Source organism: Labrus bergylta, chromosome 15, assembly GCF_963930695.1.
Source record: "Labrus bergylta chromosome 15, fLabBer1.1, whole genome shotgun sequence".
Taxonomy (NCBI): domain Eukaryota; kingdom Metazoa; phylum Chordata; class Actinopteri; order Labriformes; family Labridae; genus Labrus; species Labrus bergylta.
Window position 1 is genome coordinate 14,394,600 of NC_089209.1, and position 20,989 is coordinate 14,415,588.

Below are 20,989 nucleotides of genomic sequence, written 5' to 3' on the forward strand. Positions count from 1 at the left end.
ATGGAATAAAGTTTCTCAGGCTGACAAAAACACAGCGTTATTTGACATAACACTTCAACACACATTAGAAAAGTGTAGGCCCCTAACTGAATGGACATTTAAGCCTGTTCCCTTATCGGTCTGTATTGTCAGTCATGATCGAAAACTGAATAGAGTGAAATGGAAATGTTGTACTTTAATTTAAACATAAAAAGACTCCTGTGGTTGTGGGGATCCCTTTACTGTGCTCATAAAGTATCACCCATAGCATGCTGATGATCACTGTTGGGCAAGTAGGGCCTAACTTAAATAATACAGTACATAATAAAAGCAATTATAAGTTGCCTTTATGTGTGTTGGAAGTAGGCACTACCCTAGCTTTTGCGAGTTAAAAGCTAGATTTCGTAAACTCATACTCACGCATACCTGTACAGTCACTCTAAGTTGAACATTTAGCTAACTGTCGATAGAAAAAAAGAATACATATACACCTGCATTCACGTGGCTTAGGAATGATAGAAAATTGGGTTTTCAGTTGAAGAAAATAAGGTGAGGGCTCCCTCTAATTGGAAAGATGAATTGTTATAATTTACGTCATATTATGCTACGTAAAATGAATCGTAAATGGTGGCTTGGTCAAACACTTTGTCCATTTGTTTAAACTTTTTATTATTTTTATATTTTATATTAATGTTGTTGCGTCGTACCACTCTAAAGACCTCTGAATCTGCGATCTCCGAGCATGCCAGGAGCACGTGAATGCAGCGTAAAACAATTTTGAAGTAGCTTAATGTCTGACTGGAATTAAACCCTCTCCCCTGTCGTCTCCAGCCTTTGATAATGAAGTCAAGTTACTCATCTGGACCTGGAGCTGATGTCATTATCACACCCCTGATTCCTGGTAATACATCAACATTTTCCAACATATAGCTGATACTGATGCCAAATGGATGTATTAACTACACTTACTGACCACACATTTAAAACGAAAAACCACACAGTAGGAAACAAATCTCTACCGTGAAACCTCCCCCAATATGATCGACACCACGTTTTTTTTTTTAACTAGCATGTTATGCCAACAAACGTGCTTGAGAGAAACTAAACAGTGACATGCTACCATGTTAACATTAGTATGCTATTGTTACCATGTTTAACTAACTAACTATTGTTGGTAAACTTAAAGTTAAAAAAAACTCTGGGCACGTTAATGTGTCTTGGTCTTATCTCGTTCTCGGAGCTCTCTAGTCTCTGGTATGTCTTGTTCTCGGTTAGTGTGGTCTTGACAACAACAGTAGAACACAAGTCAAACACAATTTAACTTAACCTGACAGGTGAGACTGAGAAAGCACTCTCAGGTGTGCTGCTTTAAAGTGCAGCTTAGTACAAACCACATTTGATCCACATCTGGACAGCTGAGTCTAGGAATTTCATGAAATAGCCTTTCTACCGAGGATAAACTTGTTGATATTTGTTTTATAGATTTGAAGAAAAAACAACAACATTGTGTGTGATGGGTTATTGAGGAGTAGGCCTAGATTTTTAACAAAAACTAAGGTCACATTCCCAGTCTGGAAGTAGAGTTCAGCTACATTCTGGAGGTCAAAATTCAATAACTAGAGGTGAAAATGTACCCCCCCCCCCCCCCATAATGGCTAGATCATGCCAGCTAGCCAAGGGGGGAGAAAGAGACCAATGGTTCCAAGCAGGCACACAATAATGAACATCCACAGGAAGATGCGGTCAATCACCATGGCAACATACTTCCAGTCCTCTTTCACCTGTGTAGAAGTAAGAGCAACAGAGGGGGAATAAAGAAAAAAGTTAGCATTAAATTTTACAGATGTGACATTCTTATTAATATGTTAACATTAACGTTGTTTTGTTTTAGGCCACCTGGCAAACACAAGTCCAATATTGACTCTAGTTTCATTCTGTTTTCGTCTAAAGCAACTCCAGAGGGAAATATCAGTCCATTAAGCTCTTCATCGGCTAGTTTCTGACTTAGTTAGTTAAACTAAACCTTGTTATAAGGGTTAGAAAAGGTGAGAAGCAGCTACAATTTTAAAATAATATATCTCTGGATGCTTGGTACTTCAGGTAATCCCTTTCACATTCTTGTCACTTTATCATTAAATGATGTCACATTTAAAATGATAAGCCTCTCAGCAACAGAGAATGGACAATCACTGTGGCGGTAAAGTCATTTTCGAAGAAAAACATTCTATGATATAAAATAAGGGACTTAAAGTTGAAGTTTCACTGCTGTGTTTTGATGTCTAATGTATTATTTAAATGTATCTGGATTTTGGATTGTGAGTAGAAGAAAACAACTTATCAGAAGACATCATGTAAGAACATTTTTACACTATTTTCTGACCAAAACGGTCAATTGGCAGGTTAATCAATGATAAGAAGTTAGATACTTGTTGATACAGGAAGTTGAAGGTTTTAGTTAACTTTATGTAAGACGACCCTCAGATGAATTAGCCATGAATCCTCCTCTGTGCTCCTTTAAATGTAAGCTTGTGTCATTTAGATGGGCACAGGGGGCTGGTGAGTCAATGCACTGACATGGTCGGATCAAATCAATCTTAAACAGGACTTTACATACACCTGGCAGTTGTGAACACTGTGACATAATAATTTTACCAGTGCCTTAACAAGGTTGATCTCTGTTATTCACATATGCATATTAACCATATACATCAGGAAGATAGATCAAAAAGTCAATTATGACCCACTGCAGGAATACAGTGATTTAATGAAATGCATCTTTTGGAGTGACACTCTGATGATACTAAATGTAGTTTTTCATTGATACTCACGCTGAAATCTGCATCCTCTGCCCTCAGATGGTCTGCTATGTAGTGCACGCCTTCCAGAGCTCTTATCACACTTGGTGAAAGCAGGAAAGTTGATTCTGAAACAGTATTCTCTACTTTAGCTGGCTTCTGAGTGGGGTTGACTCTGGCCCCTGTTATCTGTCTGTTTGCCCCCTCCTGTCGGCCCAAGCTGTTCTGAGGGTTTTTTTGTTGCGGCGGAGGTGTTGACCCCGGAGGTCTGGGCGAAGGCGGTCTGAAGGAGAAGTATGAAGTCAGCGTTCCCAGCTCTAAATCCTCGTAACTACTCCTCTCAGTGTCCTCTGACATAGTCCCATCTCTTAACCAGTTCGCCGAGGTGCTGAGGCAGTTGTGGGATTTGTACCCGACTATCCGACCCTGCTGCCGCCGGTCTGCTGCCGCTTCCTGCTGGAGTAACAACAACCTGCGGCGCCGGCCATCTGGCGCGGGCCGCCGCATGAACAGCCAGCGCGGGATCATGTCCAGGAACACGGAGTGGACCCAGCGGGGCATCTTGTGAGTGCTAGGAGAGCGATGGTGCACATTGAGGACAAAAACAGTGATGACGATAGACAGAGTGACAAAAATCATAGTGAAGAGGAGGTACTCGCCGATGAGCGGAATGACGAGGGATGTGGACGGTATGATCTCTGTGATGAGGAGGAGGAAGACAGTGAGGGACAGCAGCACAGAGATGCACAGAGTGATCTTCTCCCCACAGTCTGAGGGGAGATAGAAAACCAAAACGGTGAGGCAAGAGATCAGCAAACAGGGGATGATGAGGTTGATGGTGTAAAACAAAGGAAGCCTTCTGATGATGAAAAAGTACGTGATGTCCGGATAGATCTCGTGGCAGCAGTCATATTTCTTTGTATTATACGTTCCCACAGCATTGATGATGGCCCACTCCCCGCTCTCCCAGTAGTTGTTCAGGTCCACAGTGTTTTCGATCCGCTCCAAGTCGATCTTGGCCTTGTCGTACGTCCAGGAGCCAAATTTCATTTTACAGTTCTGCTGATCGAAGGGGAAGAAGGTGACATCGATGCTGCAGGAGCTCTTGTAGATGGCAGGAGGAACCCAGCGAACTTTACCAGTGTGGAATAAATGAGCTTTAGTCATGTGAGTCACAGCAAACTCCCCGTCAGCGCTGGAAAAGCAGGCATGATCATATAAGTGATGTTGACATAGCAGATACTGTATCATATGCTGCACTGTGAGGGGTTCATATTCCTCTGTTGCATAGTGAAATATATATTTTTCCCCTTTTAAACTATGCAGTTAAGAAGTGTTATGATTTCCCAATAATCTTCTCCAGTAATCTCCCCTCCATTCATCCCTTTAATGGGGATAATAGCTCCTGCTGAAAAACCTAATTAGAAGTCTTTATCATTTCATCGGTTACACACCTTTTTTAATTTCACTTACAGATTGTGATAAAACATGCTCTATGGAGCAGGAATCCATCAGTCCCTCCAAACCATCCCACCCCCTCACCAGGTTTAATTTCTATGAACTGTATTAAGAAGAAATTCACCTTCATTAGCCTTATCACCAAATCAATGTATGCAGGTGGTCTTTACTTTCTAATAAAAATATTTCAATGAAAACATAGACATGTACAGAAATGTTCAAATTGACCTTAACATATTTCCTCCAATGTAAAAAAGCACATTTTAGTTGGAACAGGTTTAATCATATCCACTAGATGGCACCATCTTCATGCAATAAGCCATGCTGTAAAGGGCCATGAAATTAAACCTATGTATAATTGTGTGTAGTTGTTTTCTTTAGTGTATCTTAGAGTCATAACAAGAAAAGTTTAAGTAGTGGCCATGCATGTCAGCTTTGTGAAGGTGGTGCTATCAGTGTTGTAATACTTGAAATCCACTTTTTGCAGGTCTAGGTCTTATCTAAAGCATTTTTACTCAGTCTTGTCTCAGACTGGGCAGACTCCGGATTTTAAATCAAGGCCAGTCAAGACAGGCTATTTTTCCATGTCATGACTGTGATTAGAAGGAAAACTCCCCTCTCTAAAATAACTTATTTCAATTAATTCATAATTTGATTTTTGTTCCCCGGTTGCGGCCGCAACCTTCCTGGTGTTAGGGTCTAAGTGAGTCGTGACATGCCTGCTTCACACAAGAGAATGATTTATCAGTGATATTTAAGGTCTTGGTCTTGGTCTGGTCTCTGTCTCGTCCTTCCTTGGTCTTGACTCCGTCTGAATCACTAAATGTCTTGGTCTTAGCTCGTTCTCGGAGCCCTCTAGTCTCTGGTATGTCTTGGTCTCGGTTAGTGTGGTCTTGACAACAACACTAGCAGCTATTTTCTGTTAGTTACAGGCATGTGTTTATTCTAATATCTCACATACTTGTTGTACAGGACGATGTCTGGTACCCATATGAGCTCTGATGGTACTCTGATGGATGTCACGTTGTCGTAGTCAGATGGTCTCCAGCTTAGTTTGTAGTCATTCCACTCCTGGGAAAAAAAACAGAAAGTTTTTGAGTGCCAGATTTGTTTAATTAATTGTCTTTTAAATAATTCAGTTTCTCATATGCCATGAGCATGTAGAGCTGGGTTTTGTATTCATACCACTCTGTATCACAAACAAATGGAATATATGAATAATAAATCTAGACAACAGCGAATGCTTCTGACCTGCTTTAGCCACACATTGGTTGTCATCATCTGGTTCTTCTCATCCTTGCAGACAGACAGACGGACAGAAAGAAAGAGAGACAGACAGACAGACAGACAGACAGAGTAAAATATGTCAACTGTGTGCTCAGAAATGTGGGGTTGTTTTTTTTATTTATTTTGAGGGTGTGTGGGGGAGGGGGGTGTTATAGTGAACCCAAATATAGGTAGCAGCAACTTGACTTCAATACTTTGATGGACGTGAAGTGTTCTGTAACTGTGACAGGGCGCAAACCCTTTTCCTTAGTTTGTTTTGCTAAACCGTCAAATGCCAAAACATACTGTTAAATATATCGTGGTTACAGCATACAGAGGGTTAAAGATGTGCTTCATAACATTTTGGTTAAGTATAAGGAAGACAAACTCAGTAACCGTGCTGATTAAAGCTCTAGGATGGACTAATAACTCAGAAATGACATTAAATGTTGTCTACATTCTGACTCACATTGACTCAGTCTGACCTAAATGAGGTTTTTGCTCATGGACAACCCAAGACATGTCAATTTCACTTTAGAATACCGAATGTGAGTGTGGAGTGTGATTGACTGGCCAACAGTCTGGGGTGTACCCCATCTCTCGCCCAATGGCAGCTGGGATCGGCTCCAGCCCCCCCCCACGACTCCAAACGGGAGATAGTGGTATTGATAATAGATGAATGAATTTCTTTCAGGGCTAATATATATCAATGTATCATATCGTTATTTAGACTTTTAGAATGACATAGACCCGATCCAGGATATATGCATTATCCAAAATATGTGTATTTAAGTATACCTCCTCTATAGTCTTGATGTACTAAATGAATCGGACAAACGTGCTGTAAACAGTCAATGCGAGACGACTCACCACATCAATAAGCTGGGCAATGGAGAGTCCAAACTTGACAATGACCACGTCCGAGATGTTGGGCACAGGTCTGGACCACTTGTTGTAGCCAGCGAACAGGGTCTTGAAGAGATCATCCTCAGAGTGGTAGTGGGACTTCTCTTGACAAAGACCTGTGTAGCCATTAATTTCTGTAATTAATAAAGGCACTTCTCTCAATTATATGTTAAACATTTACAGAGGACACACACAATATCAGGGAAATGGAATAAATGAGTCACCTTTATTCAACATTGAACACATTCCAGTCCTGCCTTTTTAAAAAAGTAAATATGCTGTTAAAATATCAATGAGTTTTATCTTCAAGCTGTCTGTTCTGTTACCACATAACATACTTAAAAAAATATATATGACTGTAATAACGCCAAAGAAAGTGTTTTAATACTTTGCTGTTTTGACATCATAACCATTAGGATAGTTGTACTTTGATTAACATTTAGTAGTTATTCGCAAAGATAATGAGTCTCATAGAAAATGAATATTATAGGATAGAGCAGGAGCACAGTAAAACTGGGAAATCCTAATCCCCACTTAACAAACTGTAGTAAATCAGGCTGGCATACTATTTTGTGTAGCTGTCAGGAGAGACACTTAGAGTTTTAAACTATCAAGTTTTAGCACAGAAGAACACTCTAAACATCCAAGACTTTTCTTCCTTAAGTCTTACTGACTTATTGAGTCTTTGCTGATCTTCTGATCTCTTGATCTGAGCTCCCTGAGTGGGTCGTCTGCTAAAATCTCCCAAGCTGAGCAGAGTGAGGCAGACTGAGGGAGAGTCTCTCCTCCCTGCAAGGCAACATTCAATCTATTTAACTCTATAGTCTTATTATTACAAATATTTGGTTTCATATTCATTTATGCGGAATCAAATAGAATTTGAACATGAAGTCTAGACAGATTTGCGAACAGGCTCACTCAGGCTCTGACTGTTACTTTTCAGCAGAATGAAAAGCATGGATATTGACAGGAATCCCATCCCTTGGGGATTACTGCTTCTACCTTCATCAATGCAGTCAGAGTCAATTACACACATCATTACTTGCTTGTGTTAAGTGGAGGTGAGCTAATTTCTCACCAGTGACGGGTGTTTATTGTCGAGCTGTCTGTCACTCCTTTACAAGTCATGCATAAAAAAAAATCAACTAGCAGATTTCACTAAGCAGAGAGTGAAATAGTTTGTGTTTGCATTGCAAATTTACACCCCTAGCTTTTTGAATTTGGGTGTTTAAAAGATGTGAGGATCAACACGATCTACTTATTTTGGCATAATTACATAATAATGTTCCCACAGTTCTGTCACAAAAAAATAAGGACCTGGATGTTTTATGAGTGGGTCATCTAAACATAAAAAATAGCATTTTGGTTGGCAAATTATGTACTATTATGTAAGAGCATCAAGTTTGAACTACCTCTCACATTTCTTTTTAATACCTGTATTATTTGTTACCCACTCTTGTCATTGTATACAATGACACGAGTAAACATCTACCAGATTTCATTTCTTACAGTACATATTGACCTTCATTAGAAATGAATTCAAATGAAGTTTCTTTGACAACTTTGGAAATAAAGGTATCACTTTATGCTCAAACAAAGTGAAAATATTTATACCAGCACTCTCATGTCTGCAAGATCAATTTGACACAAGATAGGCAGCTGTTTAAGTAAGCTCAGAATAAAGATGGCAGAAGAAGGAAACGCTCACTTGGCTTTGCAAAGAGCTAATAATCTCTATGGTTTGTTTTCTATTTCAAAATGTGTCTGGCAGCTGGTCCTAGCCAAGTCTTTTGGCTAAACAAACATTTATACATTTTAAAACGTCATTCTTCAATGGATATTTAAAATATCCATTGAGATGACATTAGGTGTACATGCCATTATTACCCACTCCCTAAGGATCTCTGGGTGACAGATTGAGGGAATAATGCAACCCAATGAACCATGCTTTCATCAAGGACCTTAAAACGAGACCTTGGACCACCTGCACTTGGCAGCTGTCATGGTCTCTTACCCAAGGCCACATCAATACCTATCCATGGGTGAATTGGAGTTCTGACGACCTCATTGACAAGTATAAATAACTGGTGGTTGATAACCAGGCGAGGGGCTTAAATGTTTCATGGTGCTAACCTGAGGGAGTCAGTCCATGCAAATCTGCTGAAATGATTTATTGCAAATGCTAATTATTTGGCTTGAGGGTCTTTCCTGAGAAAGGTTGGACAAATATGTAACATGCAACATGACTTTGTAATACAATTATCCTAAAAATGTGGTCTTTGGATTTCATTTTGCAAGATGTAATTGTTTTTGCATTGGTAAAGAGGTACTAGATGTAGATAATTGTAAGAATTCAGAGCTAATTTACCCAAGGTTCACTTGGACTCATCCCCTGCCATTATGCACTAATTTCATTCTGGCAAACAGGCAGGCACCAGAGACGTCTTATCTGTTCTGACAGTCAGGGTGGTATGTGTTCATCTGGCCATCCACCTGGGAAGTACCAGATGTGGAGCTCGGAAAAAAGGCTCTTGGGTGCCATAGATCAAAGGTTCTTGCCAGCAGAGACTCAAATGAGATGAAACCTCCCTCAGCAAGCATGCTGGGCCATGGATGTTGGATCATAGCCAAGCTCCTTGGCGAGGTGTATCAAACACTGACCAGTTTGGACGATGGAGTCAGCAGCTTTTCAGGCCAGAGGCCCTTTTGTGAAATTGGGCTGTCCAATACTGAAGAGTAAAAAGTTCACTTAAAAAATCAACATGCGACAGTTCTGCGCGTGTTGACTAAAAAAAGCTGGAGTCAAGATATGGATATCTGGACCCTGTCAGTGTCATAATGAGAAGCAGGTTGGCACCAGATCAAGCACTTTCACATCCTATTGCTGAAGCGTGTCAAGATGGATGTAGGGGACAGAGAAGCGTCTTTGGTAGTGCACCTATGTCAAGTATATGTTACCATGTATATGCACACAATCCATGTTGCATTTGAGTGAGGAGAAAACTCAAATCTGCCCATAAAGAAGCTCCTGTTATAACAATAGTAATGATCAGACTTCTACTGTTTATCCTAAAGTGAATTGAACTATCGTCGTCTTAGGCAATGGTTCCATCAATATGTCCACACATGGTTTAACCTTGAATAAGTTTGTAGGCATATTCTGATAGGATTGGACCAATGAAAACTATTAATACTTATGTTCATCATTGAAAGCAATGTAACTCTTTTTCGTGTGGGTCCTGGGGGGGGCTCAGCTTTTCTCAAATACATTACGGATGGCTCCAAGAAAAAAAGGTTGGGAACCACTGGTTTAGATACCTATCCCACACTACTTTGGAGACCATTTTTTTTTCTTGTGAAGTGCATGACTCTTTAATTTGTATATTTATATCATCGTCATATATTTTCTCTGAAATATTAAGTGACCCCAGAGGGTTTCTAAGAGGAAATCTTGGAGCACAAGAGTTGATTTCGAGCTGTAATGTTTTTTTTTGCATTTCTTTTTGCAAAAAACAAAAATAATAAGTATTAGGAATATTATCATAAAGTTTTAGCCAGGTGCAAATGTTTTAGAAATGCGCTTACCTGACCGACATAAGAGCAGCAAACAGAGAGCAGCGCTCCTGACAGAGAACAGGTGGTTTTGTCCCATTTTTTCCTCTGGCCGTACCAAGTCCAACTTCACCGGAGAGCACCGAGTGGTTTCCGCACGATGCCAAAACGTTACCTCGAGATCTTGATGTGTGAGCAAACTCTGTCATCTTCGCAGCTGGGAGGCATATCAGGAAAAACTTCAGCACCACTTTTACTACAGCTGCGTGTATATATGTGGGCGGAGAGTAAGTATGGCGAGACTCTGGTTCGTTAACTTTACTGTCTCGTGCCCCAAGCTTTAGCATCGGAAGGTGTGCTCCGCGAGCCTGTCCTCGTGCGTAGCCGGTGAGCTGTCCATCACCCGGTGCTGAATCAGGGAGCAGCCACTGATGCACTGCCCTAGATAAACAATGTTGAAAAAAAAATCCAAATAACAGAAAAAAAATCCCGTTTTGTCGCTTTTTTTTTTTTTTATCAATAAAATATCAACTTCTTTACGCACGGTGCTGAGAATTTACGCGTCATTAGTAACTTAATCTACGACTTTGAAATACACATTGAATTTCATATGAGTTCCTCCCGATAATATTGACAACAATAAAAAAAAAAAAAAGCATTGTTAATTGTCACGCACGCGGGTCTGTTAGGTCCGCGAAACAGCATCATCCACTTTGAGCAGCCGGCACACGTCTGAATTCTTTGCGTCCTTCATCTGGTAGAACAGTCCCTCCTCCACTCCTCTCTCTCTCAGTCTCTCTCTCTCCTTCACACACTCACACTCACGCACACACACACACACACACACACACACACACACCGAATTCCTGTCGAAAAGTTGTACATTTCATACAAGTGAAGTTTTCCATCCATAATTAATTAGCTCACAGTTGATACAAAAGAGTAATGGCTGTCCTCATACTCTTTCTTGTTTGTTCGTTTATTAATAAAGGATGTGTAAATATGTGACACTGCTGAACAAACGCACGAGGGATATTTTTATGGGAAACAGCTAGAGGGCAGACTAGGCGAAAACATTACTTTGAAAAGTTTTACTTTCACTAAAATATTGAAGATGTGATAGCATGGAAACATCTGGAAAAAAAACCTGCGATCTTAAATTTCCTTAATATCCTCTATCCATAACTTTCAAAGCCTAACTTAGGGTTTGTTGCTGTTCACTTGATAAACATAATTTATATCATACATTATAATTATCAGACAATTCCCAGTACTGGGAAGGCATTCATTTAACAACTTCATGACATTTTATAGAAACCTCTATTCATTGATTAAGGATGCAAATAATCAACAGATTAATCCATTCCAAAAATAAATATTTGCTGCCGCATGTATACATGTGTTCATTTTTAAATCACTGAAGAAGCAGAGTGGGATTTTCCAGCAAAACTTCACCGACTTTCAAGGTGAAAGGCTTGAAGTGGTCATTATGCTCCAGCAACACTTGTAGTATGAAGATCAACTTTATTAACCAATTAGACCAAAGCGTTTGGACTTGTGTCCTTCATAAGGGTCATCAAGAAACACCTTGCACGCAAAATTTCAATAGGGTAGGGACGAAATTGAGAAAATTAATTTCTCAATTACGAATGATCAAAAAAGATATCTGTGTTTATAGGAATTGCCTCATTGTTTATAGCCTACATTTTCTTTTTTTAATTTATCAACTTTTAATAAAGTTTTCCTAAAAAAAAAAAAAAAGTACAACATTGCCCTTCGCTTTCTTGTTGTTTTTGTGTATGTGTGTGAAAAACAAATCTTCATTAGAAAACACCATTTATCCTCAGTGTAACCTGGCCCCCATCCTCACCCCAGAACCAGATGGTCGATGCACAGCTCTTCTGGAAGAGACTAACAGAGTCATTTTGTTTGCTCTCTGAAGGCCAATCTAGTTGATCCATAAACTCTCAACTTGGCTTAAACCTGCACCACAAACTGTTTCCACATTTGACCTCACCAAACTCCTGAAATAGTGCTTGGAAAAATGCTATTTTATGGGGTTTCTAGGTCATCCCTGCAGTTAAATGGAGCATATACCTTTTATTTCCTGCTATATTCTCTAATCTTTCACAGATTGACATTCCTGTACCACTGAACCTTGTTGATGTTATGGTTTACCCTGACACAATGGATTTGAATTTAAATAGAAAATTGTGGGAAGGTTAATGTTGTTTTAACATAACTCAGCTTTATTTATACAGCACCTTTCATACATAACAACATGTAGCCCAAAGTGCTAACATAGGTGTCACACAGGACACCAAACATCCCCCACTTGTTGTATGATGTCGTGAGCAGGGCACAAAGTCTTTTGAAGTATTTCTTAGCGGTGTATTTTTGCGATGTCTTTCAGCTGCTTGGTGAACACAGCATGCAGGGCCTGCGATGAGACCTCCAGCCTGTTGGCGATGTCTGCTGCAGCACGGAGCATGTCGTCAAAGGCCAAGGACTCCTCTCGGATTCTTCTCGAGAAAACGAACAATCCAGGTCCAGGTGGCGTGAGTGACAGGCGGGAAGAAAAGGACAGATGTGAAGAGAGAGACACAGGTGAGTAAAAGAAGAGACTACAATGTTAAACATATCAACAGGATCTGGGTGTTGGAGGGGGCACATATGGTTGTTGTTAAAGATAGTTATGTAATGGAAAAGTTTGTGTAAAGTAGAAGAAAATTTATATAAAATGCTAAAAAGAAAAAAAAACTACAAATATTGAGTTAGGGACACATGTTTTGGGGATTTAGTTTCTGATTTCTCTAAATAATGACCACACATTTGTTTGCAAAAAGAGAACTAAATGTAAGCCTTGAAACAACCTTAGGCATCCATGCAGAAACATGATGCAGGGTTATTTGTTTTCTCATTTTCTTTTGATTGACGTGTGCATATATTACGAAATACTGGATGAGATGGCAGTTTTTCTTCCCATGCTATGAAATTGCCCATTTCTGCCATCAGTCAAGATCTTCACTCACAATTCTGCTCTTTCTATTACCATAATGGTGTGTTTATGTAAGTCATAAACAATTGAAGTGCTGAGGCCTGTGAGGTAACTTCATGTTTAACCCCGGGTTTTCAGGGCTATGACATGATCACTTCTGACAGAGTGACACTGCATAGTCAGTCACATCTTATCTCCTCTGGAGAAAGTTTTATTTAGGATGAGACATCAAATTGTATAAAAGCACAACTGACCAATAAGTTGTCTTTGTCATGGAGCTAAGCGTACTGTGAGACAGAAAGAGAACAAGACAGTTTGGATTTCCTCTGAACATTTCCTGATTTTTCTTTGTAGGAGAAGATATTCATTGTGCTTTTTACAAACATTGTAAAACAAAGACACATTGAGGCAGTAAACCGTCATACTAGATGTGCTTATAAGTGACAAAATTAAGGCTAATGACCAATTAAAATAGTTTCATTTAAATGTTTGTTCTGAAGTTGGTTTCACTACATCAGGAATCGATCTTAAGTTGTCATGGTCGCCATAATAACACCTTCCTGCATGAAGCAGCTGTGTTTTGAGCCTAGAATATGTGGTCTTCATACTGACCATATTTGCTTTTTGTAAGAATTGGCACTTTGCTGCTTACAGACCTTTCCATGATTGCATTTAGTTGTAGGCTGCAAAGACCCCTCTCCTTTTTGTGAGGTGTCAAGTTTAAACCTGAGCTGCCCATTAACAGGGTCCTGGTTGTAAGGGTAAGAGAAGCCAAGGAAGAAAAATACATTGATTGGGTGTATTGAACTTATTTCGTAGGCCTTTGATCTTTCTTAGGTTGCTCACTTTATATTTCAAACCTGGTATAACTGGTATATTTCACTCACTTCTGCATGCCTGAGAGAGCCCCTGACTCCTCCCCCTCCAGCTGTTTTTCTAGATCTTCTTCAGCTTTCTCTACCACCTCGTGGCAGCTCTTCTGGTCCTCTTGTATGCCGATGATATTCTCCTTTATCACGTCTTCGTAGTTCTGATCTCCCAGCTCTGCCCCAACAAACTGCTCCAGGTTCTCCATCACTGCCTTGTTTCCGTGCTGGATGGCCTGCAGATAGGCCAGATGCTCTTTCTGGGCCTTGAGCCTTCGAGCTACAGCTGGATCAGTGTTGAAGTACACCGAGCACTTATCCGGTTGATGCTCGTACTGCAGTGTAGTTGAAGGTGAGGGTGATGGTGATGGTGAGAAAGCAGCTGATGTGATCCAGTCCTGGTTGTTTCTCATCCTCACAGGCTCATCACCTGCTGCCTGCGATGTGTCATTGCTGGCCGTTACCTCAGGGGAGATGTCAAAGCCCGAACCCCAATCTCCACTTTGGCAGAGCGTGGGGGTTGCTATTGAAAACCAGGCCAGGATGAAGGGTGTCCAACAACATCCCATGGTAACCTGGAGTAAGATGAGGTGAGTGGTTATAAAAAAAAGCTTCATTGTATTCAGTCAGCAGGTGAAAAGGAACCTCAAAAGGTTGTCTGACATTTTGGCTTCACTTTGCCAAAAGTGAGATTAAAAGATTAATACAACTCTCAGTAATTCCCCCACCATTCATTTGGAGTGGTGGCCTGCCACCCCAACGCGACCTCCTGCCCCTCCAAAAGAAAGGCACAAAACACTATTTATGGAATTAACTTAATCTATGTGCCGTTTGTCCATTTCATTAGAGCATGAGTGTCAGATATATGTTTCCTAAGCATGTCTTTGCTCTGCTTGTGTGTTCTTACCGAGGGTGAGTTTGATTCACACTGACTGACATATGTTCTTTAAGGTTCGTCTCAGTCACAGCGGCAGGATATACATTTTGTCTGAGCCTATTACTTGAAGAAGTCACAACAGTGTCCTTTTCTTTTACCATATCCTACTGGTATTAATTTGAAGATATTTCTCTGAAAAAATGTACAATACTGTGAGAGATGTGTTCACTCACCAATCACCCATGTTTCACATCACTGTGATTTTGATTGTGTTTAAGAAAATCCATATTTATAGCTGAGGGAGTGAGAAAGATATTGTCAGTGGGAAATCTATATTGACTTCTAATGAGAGAGAGCGGCACACTGTGTTGTCTGTTTATGAGTTAATCTCAACAGAAACAATCTGTTCTTGCTTTTAAGACAATTAAGAGACGGTCAGATCAGACAGGAACTTCCAGCAATATCTTATGTTATTTCTGTTGTTTCTAGGATTAGTCGGTCTCAAATACTTTTTTCATCCTATGAAGCAGTGTCTGTCACTGTGGATGAGAACAATGTAGGAAAGATTGTAGCCGTTTAGAAGTTGTGACTTGAACCTGGGTGAAAGTTCAGTTCCTGTCCTTCACTTGACCCATCAGCAGAACATGACATGCTTGAAAGAGTGTTAGTTTAGCAAGCAGGGGCCACTTTCTTTTGAGTTGGTCTGCCCAACTAGTGCCCTGACTCATCCAGTGGTGGCATGAAGTTTGATTTTGTTTAATTTGCTCTTCATTTTAGCTTACAGACAGATGTGGTAGTCAATCTTCTTATATAACAAATATATATGTAAACTTGCAGGGGCGATTCTAGGGTCTGTTGGGGCCCTAGGCAAAAATTTGGAGGCCCCTCCTGCCAGTGTTCATTATTTTTTTTCCTCTTTCTTTTTTCACCCCCAGACGGACAATTCCTCTTAATTTTCCTTCATTGAAAAATGTTGGTTTCACAGCAATAAGGTATGCAACGCTTAGCAGGGCATTGAGAGTGAGTGCCATAAGATGGGGCCCCCTTAGGGAGATTTCCTACTGCCATTGCAAAATTTGCACATTTTGAGGTAATGCTGTAAGCAGATCCTCTGTAAACTTGGGTTTTTAATGAAATGCATGTTTTATAATCCTGATTAAGCCTACATGGCATACAAGTTATAAAAAAGTAAATTATTCACTCAATATCTGTACTGGCCCTTGGTTCAAAATGCACAATGCTAAAATGAAAAAGAGAGTGAATTCATGTTAAAAAAAAAAAACATCTGTAACAATAAGTCAATATCTCTGCAGAACTTTGGCACGCTGAGTGAATATTTAGTGAGGGCCCTCATTTGTCCACCATCACCTTTTCAAGTCAAAGACATAAACACGTTCAGACATAAACACGTTCATTTAAACACACTCCAGCTGTGAGTCAAGACAAACACAGGCTGATTATGAGATACATTAGCACAGTTAAAAGTCTCATCTGAATGTTTCCCATGGTACTAAGTGTCTCCATTTGTTTGTTGTTTGATTTCAATCAAACAGAAATGTGGAGAGTTTTATGCCTATGCTGCCCTTGAAGACGTAAACGCATAATGGGGATCTAGACTTGTCTCGTGACCTTTCGACGTTTATTGTATACGTTTCCCAGTCGTCACTCTCTGCGTCACTCTGTACCTTTCAGTAATATAGAAATAGATTCTATTTCAATCTTTAATGTTATTGTGGCTCAAAATGTGACACCCTGAATGTCACATTGCATATTTTTGCTGAGATCAATTCAAACCAACACATGGTTTATCAGCTAACATTTACCTTTTTGTTGAACTTGACAAATATGTCACCGGCACATTATATATGGTGAGAAATGTTGTAAATATTTAAAGGTCACATATTATTCTCCTTTTAAACAAGTTCAAATAAGTCTCAGGGCTCCCCAAAACATGTCTGTGAAGTTTCTTTCTAAAAATCCACTCTGTTCCTGTAGTTCAGCATTATAAACCCCTCTATTTCTATTTTCATAATTGGGGGTTTTGTAGACAGACAAAGGACACACCATGGTAAAGTGAATTTTGCATAATATGTGACCTTTAAAGAAGAATCCAGCAGTAATAATGGAGTTAGTATGATTGCAGGTCTGCGATGACCTGCTTTGATTATTTAAAAGCTTGAAGAGCAACTGAACACATTTGTGAGAAATTGAGTTACTCCTGTTATACAGAAACTAACCCCATTGTAATTATAGCGTTGTTTTTCACCATCTACTTGATTTAATGTTATACAAATTCCCATCAAGGCCATTCAGACTTCAATCCTGTCGTCACATTCAATAAAATCCAAAATGAGCAACTTAACTTTTAAGATCCCAATATGATGAAAATTTGATGGATTTTTATAGACACTTTAATACTCAAAATGATGTTTCTTAAACATATTGAAGTTGTTTTAACTCATCTAAACAAAGTAAGGATCTGTGGTATTTGCATGTCAACTTTAAGTGTTAATTCATGTTTAAATAATAAGCATAAACATTTAGTTTGTAACTCTACATGACAAAAATCTCTAAACTCTGCCTTTGAATTGGATTGTTTTCGAACACCATCTCTGTAAAAATGTGTCACAAAGTTGTGGGTTGCCTGTGTTGTGTTCAGAAGCTGTAGAGGGGCCTCACACTCTGTTACTGGGACACCAATAAGCAATGGTATGAATTGTGTCTCTCGCTGTAAAATGACGTACAGCAGTGTTTGTGTTGGTTTTTGGTAAACAGCAGTGTCCTGGAGTTCTTTCTCAACATCTATTCCCCTCGTAAATCCTCACAACACCTGAGAAAACAGAGAGGGGGGAACTTTTGCGTTGCATCTGTAAGCTCATATGTGAATGTTTTTTTTTTTCACAAGTGACACAGTTTGGTGAAGGGTTTGTTTGTCCCTTTCATGTGTTTAACAGCTACTTTAACAGCCAAAAGTGTCACTTTATTAAACTGCAGACTTTTGCTATTTCTGCCTCTCTCCTCTGCATCTGGTTATGTATTTAAACATCTGAGTGGAATAATTGCAGAGCTTTTTCTGCTGTCAGAGCACATTTGGTTTAGGGTTTTACAGCAGCCGTTTTTTCTTACTTCAACCTCTCCTAGCTGAAGTGAGCATTAGATTTTGTTGACGTGCACCTATCGCCATGTTTTTGTGGAGAAGCACGGACTGAATGCCAAGTCATGCTCAATAGAGCGGACACCGTAAAATTGTCTATTTATTTTAAGATGAGTTGTGGTCTGTCCTTAACTGGAAAAAAAACAACCAACTCTTGGCTTCTGATTGTCTGTCTGTCTGTCTGTCTGTCTGTCTGTCTGTCTGTCTGTCTGTCTGTCTGTCTGTCTGTCTGTCTCTCTCTGTCTCTCTCTGTCTGTTTCTGATTCGTTTTAACAATGACCTCACATATGTTACAGCAGCTGAAACAAGAGACGTTTAAAGAAACCTTCAAACCAATCCAGACACAATCCAGGAGCTTTGCAATCCTGATGTCAGAGTGATAAGTTTGCTTATTTCTTTTGACTGACAATACATTTGAACAGACTGACATAGATAGATCACATGACTTTCTCTAGATGCGACACGTTATTGTTAACAAAAAAGGTTTGTTACAGATATGATTCACTTGTGAGCATTCACATCCTATAATCGATATCTGCTCATTTCCTGTAACTAATCAATGTTGATGAAATGTAAGTGACCAAATATTAAAGCAAACCTTTATAAAAGTCAATTTTTTGTGGAATAAGATTTAGAAAACACACTTTTAGGTGAATTAACTGTAACCTGATATTAGGGGACTCGAGAATAGACTTTAATGTCTCTTCAAAGACATTTGAATGTCCTTAATAGCTGCACAACTGCATGTTCAAAACTTTGTACTGCTCCGAGCTCGTTTGGACTTTTATAAATCAAAACCTTATGGCGTGGAGTGACAACAGTTTCAGCTTAATGACAACAGACAGCCAAATGGAGATGTAATCCATCTCAAAATAGAGCTTTACTGTCTCTGTGTTCACTCCCCTCTGCTGCAGTAAAAGGCACAAGTCAAAGGACATTGTAGTGACATTAATTCAGTCTCTAACTGAAGCCACACATGCTCCTCTTTATGTCACAGACTGGCAGAAGTTGCCTTTGGAGAATATCTGCACAATCTCACCCACTGGCGTCTTCTGCTTTCGTTGAAACAGTGTGTGAGTTTGAGACGCTCTGTGGCCCGTTTTGCCCTTTCTTGGCCTCACTGTGAAGGAGCTGTCATTGTGAAGTGTCTTTTATAAGCTGACTTTTCTTTGGGCTGAAAATAGCAAGACGCTCTCCTGCACTAGTAAAATCAGTTCATGACCAATCAGATCAGAGGAACATTCAGGTAGTTAAGTTCTTGTTTGCCATCTTCAAAATGAGAACATAATGAAGTGTACTCATAGTAGTGCTTCTCGTGACAGCAGTGTGATTAACAGGGATCAGTTGTTTTATGCACAACTGAATTATAAATCAGATTTATTCTAATATTCATGTTGTAAACTAGACCTCCAGAACAATGCTGTAACATAGCTGAGACAATTTCAGGTTTGCACAAGGTTGTACAATGACACTTAAAATATGCTTAAGTTGAAGAAATTATGAATTATATTTGCAGCTTGATTGAAAAACGATACAGAACTGATTATTAATACATTTGCAGACAGCTTTCTCAGCCTATCAATGAATTTTTTGGGCTAAAAAGCTGTATAAGAAATATATAGGAAGAACCCTCACAAAAGTGTGTAAGCCCAAGGTGACCTCTTTAAACTACATTTATTGGGTGTTTTAGTATTTATTTCCACTTTGAGATCATTAGAATTAATATTAAATAGTGATATTAACAGAACAACATGGTTTTGAGCGTTACATTAACATTTACACATTTTGTTTTTAACAAAATGTTAGTTTTTCCAGCCCTGTGGTTGTGAATTAGATCCTCGCTCACATCTTTAGCTGTTGCTCGGAGCTAATCTGAGTACGTTCTGTGTATCCGACACTCAGCCCCTCTGGCCCCTCTTGTCAAAGCCTGAACAGGTGTGTTGCACAGGTGTCACAACACTCAACTGCTTCTGTGTTGCTATGACAACTAGGTCCTTGGCAATAAGTCAGAAGAGCACAGAGAGGCCTTGCAGGTTCATGGGCCTCGAAGGTAATCATGTAAGGTGGAAACATACTTGGCAGCATAGTAATTAGAGAGACAAGTACAGGAGTGTTTGCACACACACACACCCACACCTACGCATATTCACACATATGTCGACATGCTCATGAACACCATCTGTCATAGATGAAGGTTATCTATAGGGTAATTATCTGTGGTGGTCTTATATTAACTTGTATATTTAAGTCATATTTTTCCACTTAAAACAGTGAAGTTCCTGCAGAAAAAAAGTCCATCCTCCCATTATCCACCAAGTTTAATAAATCAAAAACCCAAACTTACCAAAATCCTGTGATTCTCCACAGCTTAATTCACCTCCACCTCCACTTTTCAGTCAGGCAAAACGTCTCAAACAGCTCAGGACAGCCATTCACAAGCTCAGAGAAAGAATACTCACTCGCTTTCCTTCTTAATGTCAGGGGGAAGAAATGCACACACATGCACACACAATTAGGGTTTGGCTGCAGAGTGTGTCTGTCTGTGTGCCCCTGTTTTCTGCAGGGAGGGGGAAGAGAGGGGAGGAGGGTGAAAAAAAAAAAAGACTGAAAGTGAATGATTTCTTTCTTTTCAGTGGAAAGAGGGGCTGGCAGAAGGAGGGGTGAAGAGGGGGCGTAATTTACTTCACATCTGTCTGTGGGCTCTGGTAGGGGGACAGAGGAAATGTAAGGGTTTCTATAGTATAGAGGGAAATGTCTTCATGACCATGCTGGATGTACATTTCTTCTTTATCTAAGGAATGGTCCTATTGAAATACGTCTGAAGTGTGTACTTAGGCAGTGTGAAATGTGGTTAGAAAAAACACCAAGCTGCTTTCCTGAACATATGTTATGATTTTGAAAACTAGGGCGGCAAGTAATGACAGATTAATGACACTCTGCAGAGTTGAGTGCTACGGTTGGTTTGAAGTGTTGAAATGTTTTCTTAAAACATTTTTGTAAGTACTGTGGTGTAGTTTTTACTTCATTCAAAAAAAACGAGTAATCATTACTTAACAAGATTGTTTGGTTGGACATTCTGTAGGGCACAATTTTAACTCAACAACAACATTTAGTGCCAAGTGAGGAATAGTACTGCAT

General features: G+C 39.6%; 2 protein-coding genes across 3 annotated transcripts; both read right to left on the reverse strand.

The window, feature by feature from the left end:
• Positions 1–16: 16 nt before the first annotated feature.
• chrna2b (cholinergic receptor, nicotinic, alpha 2b (neuronal)) lies at positions 17–10,733 on the reverse strand. Of its 2 annotated transcripts, none has more exons than XM_065963625.1 (6): positions 9,990–10,733; positions 6,369–6,538; positions 5,484–5,528; positions 5,194–5,303; positions 2,808–3,969; positions 17–1,760 (listed from the first exon to the last, which is right to left on the reverse strand). In XM_065963625.1, exons 1-6 carry the CDS (start codon positions 10,054–10,056, stop codon positions 1,635–1,637), a joined length of 1,680 nt encoding a protein of 559 aa, XP_065819697.1. In that variant the 5' UTR covers positions 10,057–10,733; the 3' UTR covers positions 17–1,634. The 2 variants fall into 2 exon arrangements, with proteins under 2 accessions (XP_065819697.1, XP_020494520.1); XM_020638864.3 differs by having other exon boundaries at positions 6,369–6,520; positions 9,990–10,731.
• Positions 10,734–12,178: 1,445 nt separating this feature from the next.
• On the reverse strand, positions 12,179–20,384 carry si:ch211-142k18.1 (uncharacterized). Its single transcript, XM_020638894.3, has 3 exons — positions 20,196–20,384; positions 13,842–14,395; positions 12,179–12,478 (listed from the first exon to the last, which is right to left on the reverse strand). Exons 2-3 carry the CDS (start codon positions 14,387–14,389, stop codon positions 12,340–12,342), a joined length of 687 nt encoding a protein of 228 aa, XP_020494550.1. The 5' UTR covers positions 14,390–14,395; positions 20,196–20,384; the 3' UTR covers positions 12,179–12,339.
• Between the last annotated feature and the right edge of the window lie 605 nt (positions 20,385–20,989).